Source organism: Lactuca serriola, chromosome 2, assembly GCF_051521515.1.
Source record: "Lactuca serriola cultivar US96UC23 chromosome 2, Lser_US96UC23_V15, whole genome shotgun sequence".
NCBI classification, from domain to species: domain Eukaryota; kingdom Viridiplantae; phylum Streptophyta; class Magnoliopsida; order Asterales; family Asteraceae; genus Lactuca; species Lactuca serriola.
Window position 1 is genome coordinate 231,628,176 of NC_136409.1, and position 15,027 is coordinate 231,643,202.

The following is a 15,027-nucleotide window of genomic DNA, read 5'->3' on the forward strand; positions in this document are numbered from 1 at the left end:
TCTCAGAACAGATCCGGAAATTCTTTACGTCATTAAGCACTAACCCCATGAGTGATCTCTTCCTTTCTTCCTTTTTTTCCTTTTTTCCTTTCTTCCTTTCTTCCTTTCCATCAAAAGGACACATACTCTCAAACTATGTTCCGAGTGTTGTACAGTTGAGAGATGCCTCCTATCATGTGCCTGTAATAGCTACTATCAACAAACCGAAGTCTGATGATATGCCTCCATAGCTGCTCTGACACAGAGCGGGATCGATTGGTCTTTGGAACCCAATCCATTTTGAAACTGGGTCGACCTTTGTTATCCTTGCATGGTACTTTCTCCCATGACATATCCTGTTTATCACAAACAAAAGATGAAGAAATATTAGAGTCATTAGTTGATTTGGGAGATTGAGCCTTTGGTACCCATTGGTAGTTGGGTTTAACCCATTTCTTTTTCGATCCGATGGGGGCCTTGACACTTGATTTGGAACTTGAAGCCGGCTGCCTAGATGACTTTGACCTAACCGGCCTTGGCTTCACAGGAGCATCTCTTGAACTAGATTTATGGGCCAACATTACCTTCTTGTTCTTGGGAATTGGATGCTTGACCTTGGGAGTTGGATGCTTGGCCTTGGGAGTTGAATTCTTGGCCTTATGCGCGTTCCAGTCACCATTGTCTAAACATGACCTGGAAGGGTTTCTTTTGAAGTATCTCCCTCTTGGCGCATTCTGCCATCCTTGTGCGCAGTAGGGAACGTATGCGTGATTAGGACAATTTCTGGCAATGTGTCTAGGTGTTCCACAGTGAAAACAAGTTTTTTTCTTCACTGTGAAGTTATCTCTTCCTGTCCCTGGTGGCGTATCCTTGCCTTGTCTCTTGTTGTTCCCACATGCACACTTGCCACAAGAACTTTGTTGCGTTGGAATTGGTGGCCTGTATTTACCAACGACAGGTTGATTAGAAGCAGTTGAGTTCGAAGCAATAGATTCAGAGTTCAAGGAGATGTTGGTTTGTTCAATGGTGCTCTCCTTGTTCTCATCTTTTGCTACTTTACCTGCACATGAAGCAACAACATTAGTATCTGATGGGTTTTGGTCATAAGACATCCTATGTGCTCATACAGACCCTAATGCTTGAATCTAGGTTTTTCTATTGTACATGCAAGTTATCCAAGACTATAAACCCTAATTCTAGCATACAAGTAATCATATTAACATAAGAATAGGTTTATAATGTTACCTTGATTGTTATGTAGCAATAACAATCCCAATTCCTCCTTGAAATTGACTTTGGAAGGCTTAGAGTCACAAGTGTCACTCCTCTAATGGCTTACAAACACCATAAGCAAGAGGATGAAGAGGAGAGAGGTTAGAGGCTGCCAAAACTCGTGTGAAACCCTAGCAAGAAACTTAGCCACGTTTTTGGTCCTTAAGGGATCTATATATAGTGAGGCAATTAAGGTTATCTAACAAGGAAACCCTAATTTGGTTGCTTAAGCCCTAAGCAACCCATAGACTCCTTTAATCAAGCCCTTGGACGATTTCCTTATGGGCTTCCCATAAGAATTCGTCCAACCCTTGACACAAGGCAATCCATGGCCCAAATTGCAATTATCTTATAATTACAATTCCAGTCCCTTAAGTTTAATTAATCTCTTTTAGTCACAAAACTAATTACCAATTAATTATTGACTAATATTAATTAAACAATATGATTTCTCCTTTAATATATTATTCCCATAATATATTAATAAATCATATTTAATCCTTTCTCTCCATAATTCATCCTATCAAGTTGCTTTGGTGAAGGCAACCCAAAAGGATCATGCACAATCGGGTCAAGTACATACCAAAATAGTTATGGACTTAGACACTAATCCAACAGTATCTTCAATATTAATAACTCCTCCTGACACAAATCCAGCTTGTTTGCCATATCGAAGATGTGCCTCCCTGTTAATTCCGTCATGTGTCATAGGGATGGATGTGTAGTTATGATTATAAGGAGGAGGTACACTATCATACCCTAGACCCTTGTTTTGATTTTCTTTGAATTTTAATTGGGTTTCATATAAGGTCTCGACTGTCTGACTTGACGTAGTATAACTTTTGAAACTGACATCAGTTTTTCCACACTTAATTTTTAAAGCGTCAAGTTCTTCAGTTACAGTAGCAAGTTGTCTCTTAACATAATCATAATTTTCACACTTGTTGCTATACTCTTCCTGAAGTTTCCTAAAGTCCTTGGTTTTTGCTTCTAATTCAGCCTTCAGGGGTTTCTGTCCTTTCCTGAGTTGATATCCTTCATATCTCAGGTCCTCAACTTCTCTTTTAAATAAATCAATTTGTTCTCGAAGAAATTTAATCGTGGCTTCACAAGCTGGAGTACATGTAACTTCAGTGACCGGAATGTTTTCAGAACTCATTTTTTCTCTACACTTCAAAATATCAAGTTCTTGAATTACATCAGCAAGACTAAGATGATTGAGATCTTTTGTCTTCTTGATGATAGTCACGTTCATATCCCACGATTTTGGAAGTGAATTCAATATCTTTTTGTTTATCTCAGATTTGGTCAAAAAGATCCCAGCAATATTCATCTCAGTAGTGAGTGTGGTAAATCGCTGCAACTGAGCTTCCAGGGTTTCTCCAGGGATATAATCGAACATGTTGAAATTTTGTCTTAAGATATCCTGATGCCTCTCTTTCATGTTTTCAACTCCCTCGTAGACCTTAAAATCAATTAAAAAGCACAACTAGAAGCTAAGATAAAAATTAAACGTCAAATTTAAAATGTCCCATTTTTTTTCAAAAGTCAACCTTAAAAGTCAAATTTAAAAAATTAAACTCAAAAGTCAAACTTGAAAAGTCAAACTTAAAAGTCAAACCGAAAAGTAAAATTTGAAATTTTAAAAGTTAAACGAAAAAGTCAAAGGTCAAACCTGAAAGTCAAAATCAAAATATTAAATAAAAAAAATCAAAAATAAAAGTTAAAAATATTTTTTTTATATTTTAATTTATTTTATTATATATATATATATATATATATATATATATATATATATATATATATATATATATATATTATTGAAAATGAGGTTTTACAAATAAAAGAAATTGATTTGGGGGGTTAAAAGTGTCAAAATTCGAAATTTGGTGCGAAAAGGAGTTTTTATGAATTAAATTCGGAAGGAAGGTAACAAAGGATCACGTAGCCTAGTTGGATAAGGTGCGAGGTTTGGTTGGCAGGAGACCCGGGTTCGATCCCCGGCGCCTGCAAAGTTGCGTCCTAATTTTTTTAAATGTGAAGCGAAGGTTGTTCTTGCAAGGCCGTAAACCACCGAGGTGGAGTCCGACGCCGTAAACTCCGAGCCGCAAGCTCGGACCGTGAACCTTCGGAACCCTAGCCGCCGGCCGCTAACTCCTCGCAAAAAACACCGATTTTTCGACTTTTTTGCTCCAAAACTCGATCAAAAACCTTTTTTTTTTAATGAAAAACACGAATAACAAACCCCCCTTATTTTTGCGAGATCTATCAAAAAATGCAAAAATATTTCGAAAATAAGATCAAATAATGCCCCAAATCTGACAAAATTGACTGATACAACTTGGCTCTAATACCAATTGTAAGTCCCTAATCTGCCTATGTATCAATCAGATCCGTTTGATGGTGCGGAATCCCAATCAAACGGATGATGCCAGATCACAATAAGAAGAGAAGGAGAAGAAGAATATTAAGAATCTTGATTGTATTGATGATATGAATGAAATTCCTTACAATAGATTCTCTCACACAATATGCTCTCTCTTCCTCTCTCTCTTGGCCGTACAATCTCTAGGGTTCATCAATCTGTACTCCTCACCCTAACACCTCTATTTATACTTGGAATATGGGTCGGATAACACATGGGTTGTAAATGGGTTTACGGCCGTAAACTCAACCGTAAACATGACCGTAAATTCCAAAAATATTACAGAAAAATATAATTGCCCAGAAAACCAAAGTATAAACCATATTTTGACCCAACATAGTTTTTCAGTCTTTTTGTATTCTGTGAAAGTTTTAAAACATGCATATCTAATTCATTTGAAGTCGGATTGACATGTGTTTTTTTCCAACTTGTAGTTTAGAGTTGATACATGAGTTTAGACTACAATTTTGTCATTTTTGGATTAATATACAATGATTTACAGTCCCCCAAATTCGGGATATCAAAACTGGAAATTTTCAACTTTTCAGTTATTTGTTTTTGTATTTTGTATTATGTGAAAATGTTAACACATGCACATCTCATTCGTTTAAAGTTAGACTGACATGCGATTTTTTCCAGAGTGTAGTTTAGAGTTTGTACATGATTTTAGACTATAATTTTGTCAATTTTGGTTTCATATTCAATGAGTTATAGTCCCCCAAAGTCAAGATATCAATATGGAAATTTTCAAAGTTCAATCCACTAAATAGTAAATAATTACCAAAAAAAGTCCGGTTTTTCCAGGTTTTTCAGTTCTAAATTCACTTTATCCGGTTCCAACCTACCCACTTTGATGTTTCTAGGTTTTTCAGTTCTAAACCCACTTTACCCGGTACCGTACCCGAAACCGAACCGAAACCGGTTCCTATATACCGGTTTGGTTTCCGGTTATACAAAATCTCGTTAACCGGTTCCGAGTTTTCCGGGTCTGGGTCCATCCGGTCCGGGTTTGGACCCACTTTCATCCCTAGTGGAAAACCTGTGTTTTGCTCGCGATTTTCTTCGGATGGTTTAGATCAGGTTGGGTCGGTTCGCAAGGCTGTAAAAGGGCCACAATATGTTTGGAATCAGGATATGGCAGTTCGTGGGAGATCGGGTATGAGGAAAGATTGCAGTTGGTCCTGTAGCGTTCAGTTTAGCATCGGGTTAGTCTCGAGATGGTTTGGGTAGTTATTGCTTGTGAGGCTTTCTGTCAGAAGTCATGATAGGCGGCTGTGTGGGAGTCTTTTTGCTCAGCAACCGGGCTGGAACCTGGTATTTCAGATGACTGGCTGATGAATTGGGATCAGGGAGGTCTCGGTGGATTTTGGAAAGCAGCTAGGACGCAACATGCTATTTCGGGCAGTTTTAGTGTTTCGGGCAATTTCAGTGTTTCAGGCAGTTTTAGTGTTACGAGCAATTTCAATGTTTCAGGCAGTTTCAGTGTTTCCGGTAATTTCAGTGTTTTGGGCAGTTTCAATATTTCAGACAGTTTCAGTGTTTCGGGCAGTGATAGTGATTGGGTCTCATGTGTGCATGGAGTATCTGATTGATTGGGAAATGCTAAGTCACTCGCAGTAGGATAAATAATCTTAGTGTAATCGATTTGACCATATTGTGCAGCTATCGTCTGAGTCTAACCGTTGTAGGAATGAATCTTCTACTCGAAGGATTATCTGACCCTTCTGTCGAGTATAAGTGTTATGTAGCTGTTTATGGTCAGTGACTTTATTTCCCTTTTAAGCAGCAATGTGATCGGTAGCGGTTCGACAATGGAGGTCTGACAGGGAGTCAGACCATTGAGACTTAGGTTTCGGATTTCAGGTGGGATAGGATTGATTTTATTTGAGAGATTGGGAATTCGTTCTCCATCGGGATTGAAGAGCTATTCTAAGGGTGGTTTCAGTAAATTGGATAGGTCAAGGTATATTTAGAATTGGAAGTGTTATGATTGGTCGGTTATTCGTTGAGAGTTAGGCATGGAGTTTTTTCAGCATGAGCGGTCTGCCGGGGTGTCAGACCATTATAGATTGTAGTCCCAGAAAGGTAGAAGTGTTTGCAAGGGCTGAGGGGCTAGATGTTATTTTTGGGATAGAAGTTTTAGTTGGGGTTTCGGTTGCCTTGGGAAGATTATCTTGTGCGCATAATTTTGTTTATATTCGTCAGGTTGGTTGTTTTGGTACGAGCGTTAATAAGGAGCGAATTCGAGTACAAAATCTAATTTAAGTAGGGGAGAGTTGTAACATCCGAAATCTAGAAGGCCAAATTATGGAAATAAATTCCCTTTTTAGGGGCCAACTCGTCGAGTTTATGGCATAAACTAGATGTGTTGGAAGTTTTTGGGGCGTGTGTTTTTAAGGACCAACTCGTCGAGTTGGTGAAGGGAACTCGACGAGTTGGATGCTGTTTGAGAAACCCTAATTTCAGGATTTTGCATCCTATTTAAACACCTTAAGTCCTAGGTGTTGGCCTCATTTCCAGCCTCCATAGCCTTTAACCCTAATCTTGAAACCCTAAAGCCTTTTTGATTGTTGTGAGCCCTTTGTGAGTGTGTTTTGGTGTGTTTGAAGCTCTTGGAAGAAGGAGAAGCTTGGTGCAAGGTGGTGATTCAAGTAGAAGTGTTTTGATCTTGATTATTTGCATCATTTCCAGCATATTGTGGGTATAAAGTTCTATCCTTGCTTAATAATTGATTTGATTTCTTTTTGGGTTAAGTTTTGATGCTTTTGGTCATGTTTGGGTGATTGGTGGGGTTGAAGGACGTCCTAAGTGCTATTCTTCCAGATCTATGGTCCTCTTGAGCTCTTTTGGCATGAAGGTGCCAACTTTATGGCCCTAAGGGCTTCATGCATTCATTAAGTCCTTCTTTTGGTCTCTTTTAAGCTTTTGAGCTTCTTCTAAGCGTTAATACGTGTAAAGTTGGAAACTTTACATGGCCATCTAGCCTCATATGGTCAAATGCATCTTGGAGTTGTGTCATTGCGGAATAAATGCTTAATGATTAACTCCTTACCCTTTTAAGTTTAGGGTTTGGGTTTTAAACCCATTTTGGTGGTTCTTAGGGGTAAAGTTGGAAACTTTACCCTTCTTAAGGCCATTTCAGCTAAGATCTGAGTGGGGGAAGCTCTTAGTTTCGAATATGCTGACTTAATGGGTTGAGTTGTTTGGTCCCGGGTGAACTAGACGAGTTGGATGGCCAACTCGGCGAGTTGTTTTGGTTTTCCCAGACTTTGAGTTTGTGAGGGTCAACTCGGCGAGTTGATTAGACAACTCGGCGAGTTGGATTGGTTTCTTCCTGACTTTGCGGTTGTCAGAGGAACTCGGCGAGTTAAAGGATAAAACTCGACGAGTTGGGTCAACTCAGGCCGTTGACTTTGACTTTGACTTTGACTTACGCCTTTGATCAAGTTTGTCCCACGGGGTGTTTGAAGCAATCTGAATTGGAATTGTGGGATTAGGATAAGGCCCATATGGGATTAGGCCCAATTTGGAAAATTAGCCTATTAGTGGGCTTTCATTGATTTTGTGGTTTTGGATCTTGTTGGTTTTGGGCTTGGGCCTTAGTTATGAATCTTATTGGGCTAGGGGTAAAATGGTCATTTTACCCAAAGTATGGATTTTGGATCATGGTTTGGGACCCAATTGCTAATTGGGTGATATTTTGGTATTGTTAGCTCGAGGAGTTGTCAATGCAGCAGTTAGGGATTTCTTGTAGTGAGCTTCAACATTCGAGGTGAGTTTCCTTCCCGGCTTTAGCGGGTCAAAGGCCCCCGTGTTTTCCGCAATATATGATCTTTGGGAATGAACTCTGATAATAGTTTTATTTAAATGTTTTTCAATGTTTGGACAAAGTTACAATGGTGTTTTGGAATATAATAAAAATGAAAATTTTAACCTTGATGTTTAGGATGTTACAACATCGCCCTATGAAAAGAACATCACACTCTCTCTCTTCCCCACTAATGTCGTCAGAGATTGAAAACAGCCGCCGATAGAACACATTGCCAAGGAAACGGGGTCAAAAGGACAAAACCCACCGACTGCTCTCTTTACCTCTTTCTATCTGCTAAATATTCCAGTGAGAGTTCCGATCGGCGACCAAAATGATGATGGCAACTTCCTTCCCTCCGAATTGTTCTCCTTTTTTCCCGACCTTCCTCCACAACTTTTCTCTCTCTCTCTCTCTCTCTCTCTATATATATATATATATATATATATATATATATATATATATATATATATATATATATATCTACTATAATAAATGAAGGTTTTTTTTGCCACATGTCATCTTCTCATTTATTTGGACACATGGCATTTTCTAGATTTTTAAAATTTTCTATTTTCCACTTGTCATTTTATTGTCTTTTTTATTTTATTAAATTAAAATTTCACATTTAATATGTAAGGTAATATATATGTAAGATATTTATTAGACATGGTTTATATATGTAATGTATTCAATACATTAAAGCTTCCTTAATTTTAATAATTCAAAAATTTTCTCATTCTTCTTATCATTTCGAACTTTTCAAATTGTTAAAATTTCATATTTAATTTTTTTAAATAAACCCATGTAATACATGGGTCTTACACCTAGTATATATATATATATATATATATATATATATATATATATATATATATATTTCTTTCTCTCTGTTAGATTGGAGTTATAAGGGAGGGTGTCGATCGGTTTAAATGGACAATATGAGAGGTGCATATGTATGGGACTGGTTCCCATTTGAAGCTATCGCTAATTGAAGGTTCAAACTAGAGAATACGACATAAAGCTGTTGTACGTCGCTGCAATAGGAAGAAGGGATATATACAGTAAAGTCCCAATATTTTTATCGATTTGACAAGAAAGTCCTAAACTTTATTTTTTTGACAGTAAAGTCCAAATTACCGACAATTTTTGACACTTTTACCCTTTTTCCCCGGTTAGCCGGTAATTAGGACTTTTTTGTCAACAAAATAAAGTTTAAGACTTTCTTGTCAAATCGTCAATTAGGACTTTACTGTCAAAAAAATAAACTTTAGGACTTTTTTGTCAAATCGTTCAAAATATTGAGATTTTAGTGAATATATAATTTTTTTTGTTAGAAATTTAATGGTATGATACTCTTTAAGCATAAGAGTTATTGAAACATTCTCTAATCAGCTAGATCCTATTGAAATCATTTACGTTTGCTTCTTGTTAAATCGTTTTTTTTAATCTCAACAAACCGACATTGAAAAAAATTGAGATAATCAAGAAAGAAAGAAAGAACCAGGGTTGTGTTGGCTTTTTGCAGTCTCAAAAATGGAGAAATTAGAAACCTAAAAAAACGAAATTGCCCTAGCTTTATACAAACACAAACAACACATGCCTAGTCAAAAGGGTGTGAATGTGGAGAAGGGAAAGAAGGGCAATTTCGTTTTTTTCGGTTTCTTATTTCTCCATTTTTGAGACTGCAAAAAGCCAACACAACTCTGGTTCTTTCTTTCTTTCTTGATTATCTCAATTTTTTTCAATGTCGGTTTGTTGAGATTAAAAAAACGATTTAACAAGAAGCAAACGTAAAGGATTTCAATAGGATCTAGCTGATTAGAGAATGTTTCAATAACTCTTATGCTTAAAGAGTATCATACCATTAAATTTCTAACAAAAAAAATTATATATTCACTAAAGTCCCAATATTTTGAACGATTTGACAAAAAAGTCCTAAAGTTTATTTTTTTGACAGTAAAGTCCTAATTGACGATTTGACAAGAAAGTCCTAAACTTTATTTTGTTGACAAAAAAGTCCTAATTACCGGCTAACCGGGGAAAAATGGTAAAAGTGTCAAAAACTGCCGGTAATTTGGACTTTACTGTCAAAAAAATAAAGTTTAGGACTTTCTTGTCAAATCGATAAAAATATTGAGACTTTACTGTATATATCCCTAGGAAGAATACAAACATTTATATGAATTTTATAGATTTAGTCCCTATGATTCAACAAGCCGACTTTAAACTCTTAAGTCTAATTGTCTTATGAATTTGATTTCCAAAAAATTATTGTTTCAACCAAGGACTTTTATATATATATATATATATATATATATATATATATATATATATATATATATATATATATATATATATCATTGTTATTATTATTCTTAAATGTTAAAATAAATTACCTATCGGGAATCGGGAAATGTGTGTCATATAGCCTCTTCACATGAGTCCACTACCTTCCCATTTCTCTATTTAACTTCATAATCTACCAATACTTCATCTTAGTTAGCATACTCTATACTTCTTAGTTATAAGGAAGTAAGAAGTATATAAAATAAAGATACAGATAAAAACTATATTTTATAAAAATAACATTAATATGAGTTAATATCATAAAAGACTTTATATATTGTTTTTTTTTATCAATTAAACTTCAACTTTTATTTTTTCTCATTAAAAAACATTGTATTTTTCAATTTTTTTTCATATGACATTTTTTTAAAAAAACTTATCAAATGTGCGAGTTTTTTTGGTAAAAATAATAAATTATGATTTTTCCAGAGAAAATTGAAAATGTTAGAGTTTTTTTTTTTGGAAAAAATTGAGGGTTTTAAAAAAAATGAAAAATACATTTTTTTTTTCTAGAAAAAAAAACAAAGTTGATGTTTAATCCGTAAAAACCCTATAAAATATTGAAAAAATATCAAAAAGAAAGTAAAGCTGATAAATTTATGGTCGATCTTAAATAAATTAATGTCTAAATAAAAAATAATACAATTATTTTTCTTGCAATTCCACCATGATTCATCAGTGCCCGATATAAACTCAACATTGTAAACTCAAAATCATAAGGCTGGTTGGAGTAGAAGAGGCAAGATCATGACAAAAATGACGTAGATGATGATGTGAACAAGAAGAAATTAAGGTGGAGCTGGAAGAAGACAATTGCTATATGTTGTTTATCTCTCATCAACAATTACATGTCATTTGACAAATCTTGGGCAAGGAAGAAAATGAGGTGCAACTCCAAAGGCTCGACACTAAACCCGACAATTTAATACACGACAAGAGTTTTTCGTATATGAGTTTTAGAAAATTGTGTTTTCGTGTATACTAGTGTCGACACAAATTCTAAATTTATGTTTCTTGTTTTACATGTGTCAAACATAATCCATTTGTTTAAACAAGTATAAGACAAATTTAATTTGTGTCACACGCGACACGTATAAACACGTATAGACATGCGACACATATATACATATAAATATGTATACTCACGAATTAAATGCATGTTTTCATAGCTTAAAAAATGGTATTAGACAACACATGTATAAATTCGTGTAAATCAATGCTTTTGTGTAATATGGTAAAAACATGTCTATTCATTTTGTGTCATGTCACAGAGACTAATTACGTGTTGTGCTAATGTTTGATACGAAAACATGTTTTGCAATTCATGTCTTACAGGTAAGGAATGAATCAAGGGGGTTTCAGGGATAGTCAATGCTACTCATTAAAATTTCCGGCATAAGGTAATTTTTTTTGGAAAATTCTCTGATGTTTAAATTTTCCAACGAGATGCCCAAAATTCATGTATGTTACACCATGTACTTTTTCCTTGTTCCACTGTTGCTAACACATATACGAAAACACAAGATGTACTTAGCACCTACCCCCAACCTAAGGCTGATGAGAGCGGTGCTGACCAAACCGAGCTCCACCTCAGCTCCAACAAGAAAGAAAATGGGGAAGAAGGAAAGAAGAAGAGAAAGGGTGTGGGCTGCCGAGTGGGGGAAGACGGAAGGAAAAAGAAAGAGACTCAACCTCCCATTGTTGAGTTTGGATTCCGAGCTCGACATGCCAAGTTCCCAGACCAATATTTGATGAGTCCACCTCACTAATGTCGTGGTGTTGTAGATACGATTCCATCTACCAAAGTGATATTATGTGTTGTCTTTCTTTTTTGAAGTTGGGGTTCAAGTATTGTCTGAAACATATGTAGATTTAGAAGTAGTTTAAGATTATATTATATTTGCTAAAAAAAATACGATTCTATCTGGCCCAATGAGACGAGCAGCATTCAAAAAAGTCAATAAATTTGATATTTTTGGAAAAGATAATATTAAAACTAAAAAATAATAAAAAAATCAATAACATTTGACATTTAACACCGTACTTTTTCCAAGTCCAAAAAACAGCCTATACCAAATTCTCACCAGCCGCCAGTCCTCCACTCCCTGTAAACCTTGATCGACACGTGCACAACACGTTAAAACCATCATTACCAACCAAAATAAGAAGAAAAAGAAAGAACGAAAGAAAAACCCTAGCTGCAGATTTCGACCTCCATTTTCACTTCAAACGATTTAACTATTCCACATAGTAAAAAATTCGCCCTAATCTTCCCATCGTCTCGAGGTTAACCCGAGAATTCATCTTTGAAGGTATGTAAAGGTCGAATTTTATTGTCGTAGCTCATTTGTGGACAGCCTTCCATTATTTGGTTTAAGAATTAATTTCCGTTTACTTGTTTAGGGCTTAATCGGTTCACATTGTGCAATTTCTTTGTGTGAAGAGAGTTTCATGATTAATAGTTGATCGGAGTCATTTCACAGTCACCTGCACAATCAAACTTGTAATATTGTGGCCGTATCTATATAAATACGTACACGTATACGTACACATTCGCCATTTTCTGTATGTGCTTCCTTGCTTGTATGTATTTATACGTCCATGCACACAGTCACATATCACACCGAAGCATACATTTGCCACAAAGAAAATCACTTTTTTCCTTTTTAGGGTTTTTCTTTCTTTTCCGAAATGATACCTTTGATTTATGCGAGAAGATGAATTCTGAAATTGACTTAGAATTTGTGGAGAAGCTTGATTATATGCCAAGAGAGTTCTTCGACGTGCTGCTAAAGCTACTAAAGTTAATCAATTTTGAGATGTTAGCAAAAAATTGATCATAATTGAGTATCTGCTATCTTAGGTTAAAATAACAAGATTTGGAGAAGTAAGAGTAGTCATAAATAAAACGACTATAGAGATAAATGTCAAATTACCTACTATTCCTAACTGTAATCAGTAGTTATCTGCTAATCTGCTACTTCAAGTCACAATAATCACTTTGAAACCACACATTCAAAAACCCCTAAAACTTTGTATTCTTGAATGATGAGTAGCTTCTGAAATGCATGGATAGTTTATATGGAGACCACTTGTTACGTTTTTTCAGGCATAAAGTCGTAACAGTTTCTAGGCTTTCCCTTGTTGTTGGCTTCAAGTTTGATCAGGGCAACTAGGTCTGATGAAGCCCTCTTCATAAAAAAGATGCTTGTAGTATTGTTATCTGAATTTGGTAATTTGGTAATGTGGAGTGCATCAGTAAGAGTTTCTACTATCGTTGTTCTCCCATTACTTCAATATTGAAATCAAAGGCACAGGGTGATTTGGGAACTTGAGTTTCATAAGGCACATGGCTATTGTCAAACCAGAGGTATACTTACTGTAATAGTTTCTTACAGTAACATGAACTCATTATTTCGTTAAAGTATTTGTTATAATTCTTCTTTTTTCTTTTTTGGTGGTATATGAATGAAGATGAAGTCTTTCATCTGGCTAGAAACTCCTGATGGTTCAACTCAACAAGTGGAGGAAGAAGTTGCAATGTTTTGTCCAATGATATGCAGAGAAGTCCTTCAAACAGGCATGGGGTCCTCTAAAAACTATGCTATAAAACTTCCTCAACGAGTCACTACACCTGTCTTGGGCTTAATACTTGACTATTGTCGCTTTCATCAAGTGCAAGGGAGATCTAATAAGGTCCAGTCAACCTCTTCATTTTCATTTTTCATTTTTCATTTTTCATTTCAAAAGGTAGTTATTATTATTATTATTATTTTTGTATAGGAGAGGAAAAGTTTTGATGAAAAGTTGATACGATTGGATACAAAAAAGTTATGCGAATTGACATCTGGCGCGGATAGTCTCCAGCTAAGACCACTGGTTGACCTCACAAGCCGTGCACTTGCTCGCATGATAGAAGGCAAAACTCCTGAAGAAATACGTCACACTTTTCATCTCCCTGATGATCTTACAGAGGTAACACAACACAGATTTTATTTATTTATTTATTTATTATTGGAATGCTTTATTTTATTTATTCCTTTATTGCAGGAAGAGAAGTTGGAACCTTTGAGAATCAGGACCAACGATCCACGGATCCGTCTCTTAAATAGGTTATATGCAAGAAAGAGAAAAGAATTAAAAATCAGAGAAAAAGCAAAGGTAAGCAGCTCATAATTTCTCTGTTATCATCTACATGTTGTAACAATTAGTAATTTAGTATGTCACGTTTGGGTGTTGACCTAGTCAACTATGTAACTCGTAGTGTATGCTTGAAAATGTTGAAGTTGAAGAGGAGCATGAGCATGTTGATGATCGCTCTGTTGATGATCTCTTGTTATTCATAAACAGCGGAGATGAAAAAGGTATTTCATTTATCTGATATGATATCTATCACCTTAAAATTACATATATACCTTTTTCAGATTCCAAAGGTGTTAAATCATCTGCTTCTGGTGCTCCCAAGAACAAAAAGAAAAACCGTAGGAGAAAGGATCATCCCAAGGGCCTTCACATCATTGAGAATGGGAATCATAAAAAGGTTGGTTGCTTATCTCTCCTAAATAATCAGTTTTTTTTTTTTTTATTTTTTATTTTTTATTTTGTTAATTAATTAATTAATTTAAAAAAAAAATTAAATGATGATTTAGGAAACAGATAGTTTGTGTTCGTCTGCGTCTAGTCCAAGTAAAATTTCAAAGCTGCTAGAATCTGATTCTCCTACGGCTATTATGCATTCTTCCGACTTTGATTTTGATGATGAGTTGGATCCTGCAATGAAGGAACAACTTGATAGGTTTGTTTCTCCCTTTTCTTTTTTAAAAAAAAAAAAAAATCATTTACTATTTTTTAAGATATAAAATATAAAGCATAAGTGAGTTTTTTTTGGTTATGTGTTATTGTAGGGAAGTAGAGGATTTTGCTAGAAGACTAAACTCTGTTTGGCCAAAAAGAGTGTCGGGGACAGGGATGGGATCATTGGGCCATGACAGGCGCATTGCATTTGCACCGCTGTCTAGAAGTAGCTAAACATCATAAGCATAAACACATCGTCATCCTATCATCTCATGTCTTCTCTTCTACACTTTACAAACATAATGTTCAAAACTTTCCTTCTTAAGATTTGGATAGAGAAAGAAAAAAGGAAAATGGAAAAAGGAAAAGGAAGCCTTTATCAATATCTTCTTAAATCACA

The 15,027-nt window shown here is 35.4% G+C and overlaps 1 protein-coding gene across 2 annotated transcripts; it reads left to right on the plus strand.

Moving 5' to 3' along the window:
- The first annotated feature begins 11,968 nt into the window (after window positions 1-11,968).
- LOC145088850 (SKP1-like protein 20) lies at window positions 11,969-15,010 on the plus strand. 2 transcript variants are annotated; one of them, XM_079027283.1, is made up of 10 exons: window positions 11,969-12,145; window positions 12,237-12,398; window positions 12,943-13,203; window positions 13,308-13,529; window positions 13,617-13,808; window positions 13,884-13,994; window positions 14,098-14,197; window positions 14,258-14,373; window positions 14,483-14,628; window positions 14,738-15,010. In XM_079027283.1, exons 3-10 carry the CDS (start codon window positions 13,183-13,185, stop codon window positions 14,859-14,861), a joined length of 1,032 nt encoding a protein of 343 aa, XP_078883409.1. In that variant the 5' UTR covers window positions 11,969-12,145; window positions 12,237-12,398; window positions 12,943-13,182; the 3' UTR covers window positions 14,862-15,010. The 2 variants fall into 2 exon arrangements, with proteins under 2 accessions (XP_078883409.1, XP_078883408.1); XM_079027282.1 differs by lacking the exon at window positions 12,237-12,398.
- The last annotated feature ends 17 nt before the right edge of the window (window positions 15,011-15,027 follow it).

Bases quoted from the DNA above. Each gene is read 5' to 3' on its own strand.
- LOC145088850 (XM_079027283.1), top strand. From the start codon at position 13,183: ATGGCTATTGTCAAACCAGAG. The intron at 13,995-14,097 runs GTAAGCAGCTCA...TGTAACTCGTAG, and splicing joins AAATCAGAGAAAAAGCAAAG to TGTATGCTTGAAAATGTTGA. The intron at 14,198-14,257 runs GTATTTCATTTA...TACCTTTTTCAG, and splicing joins AAACAGCGGAGATGAAAAAG to ATTCCAAAGGTGTTAAATCA.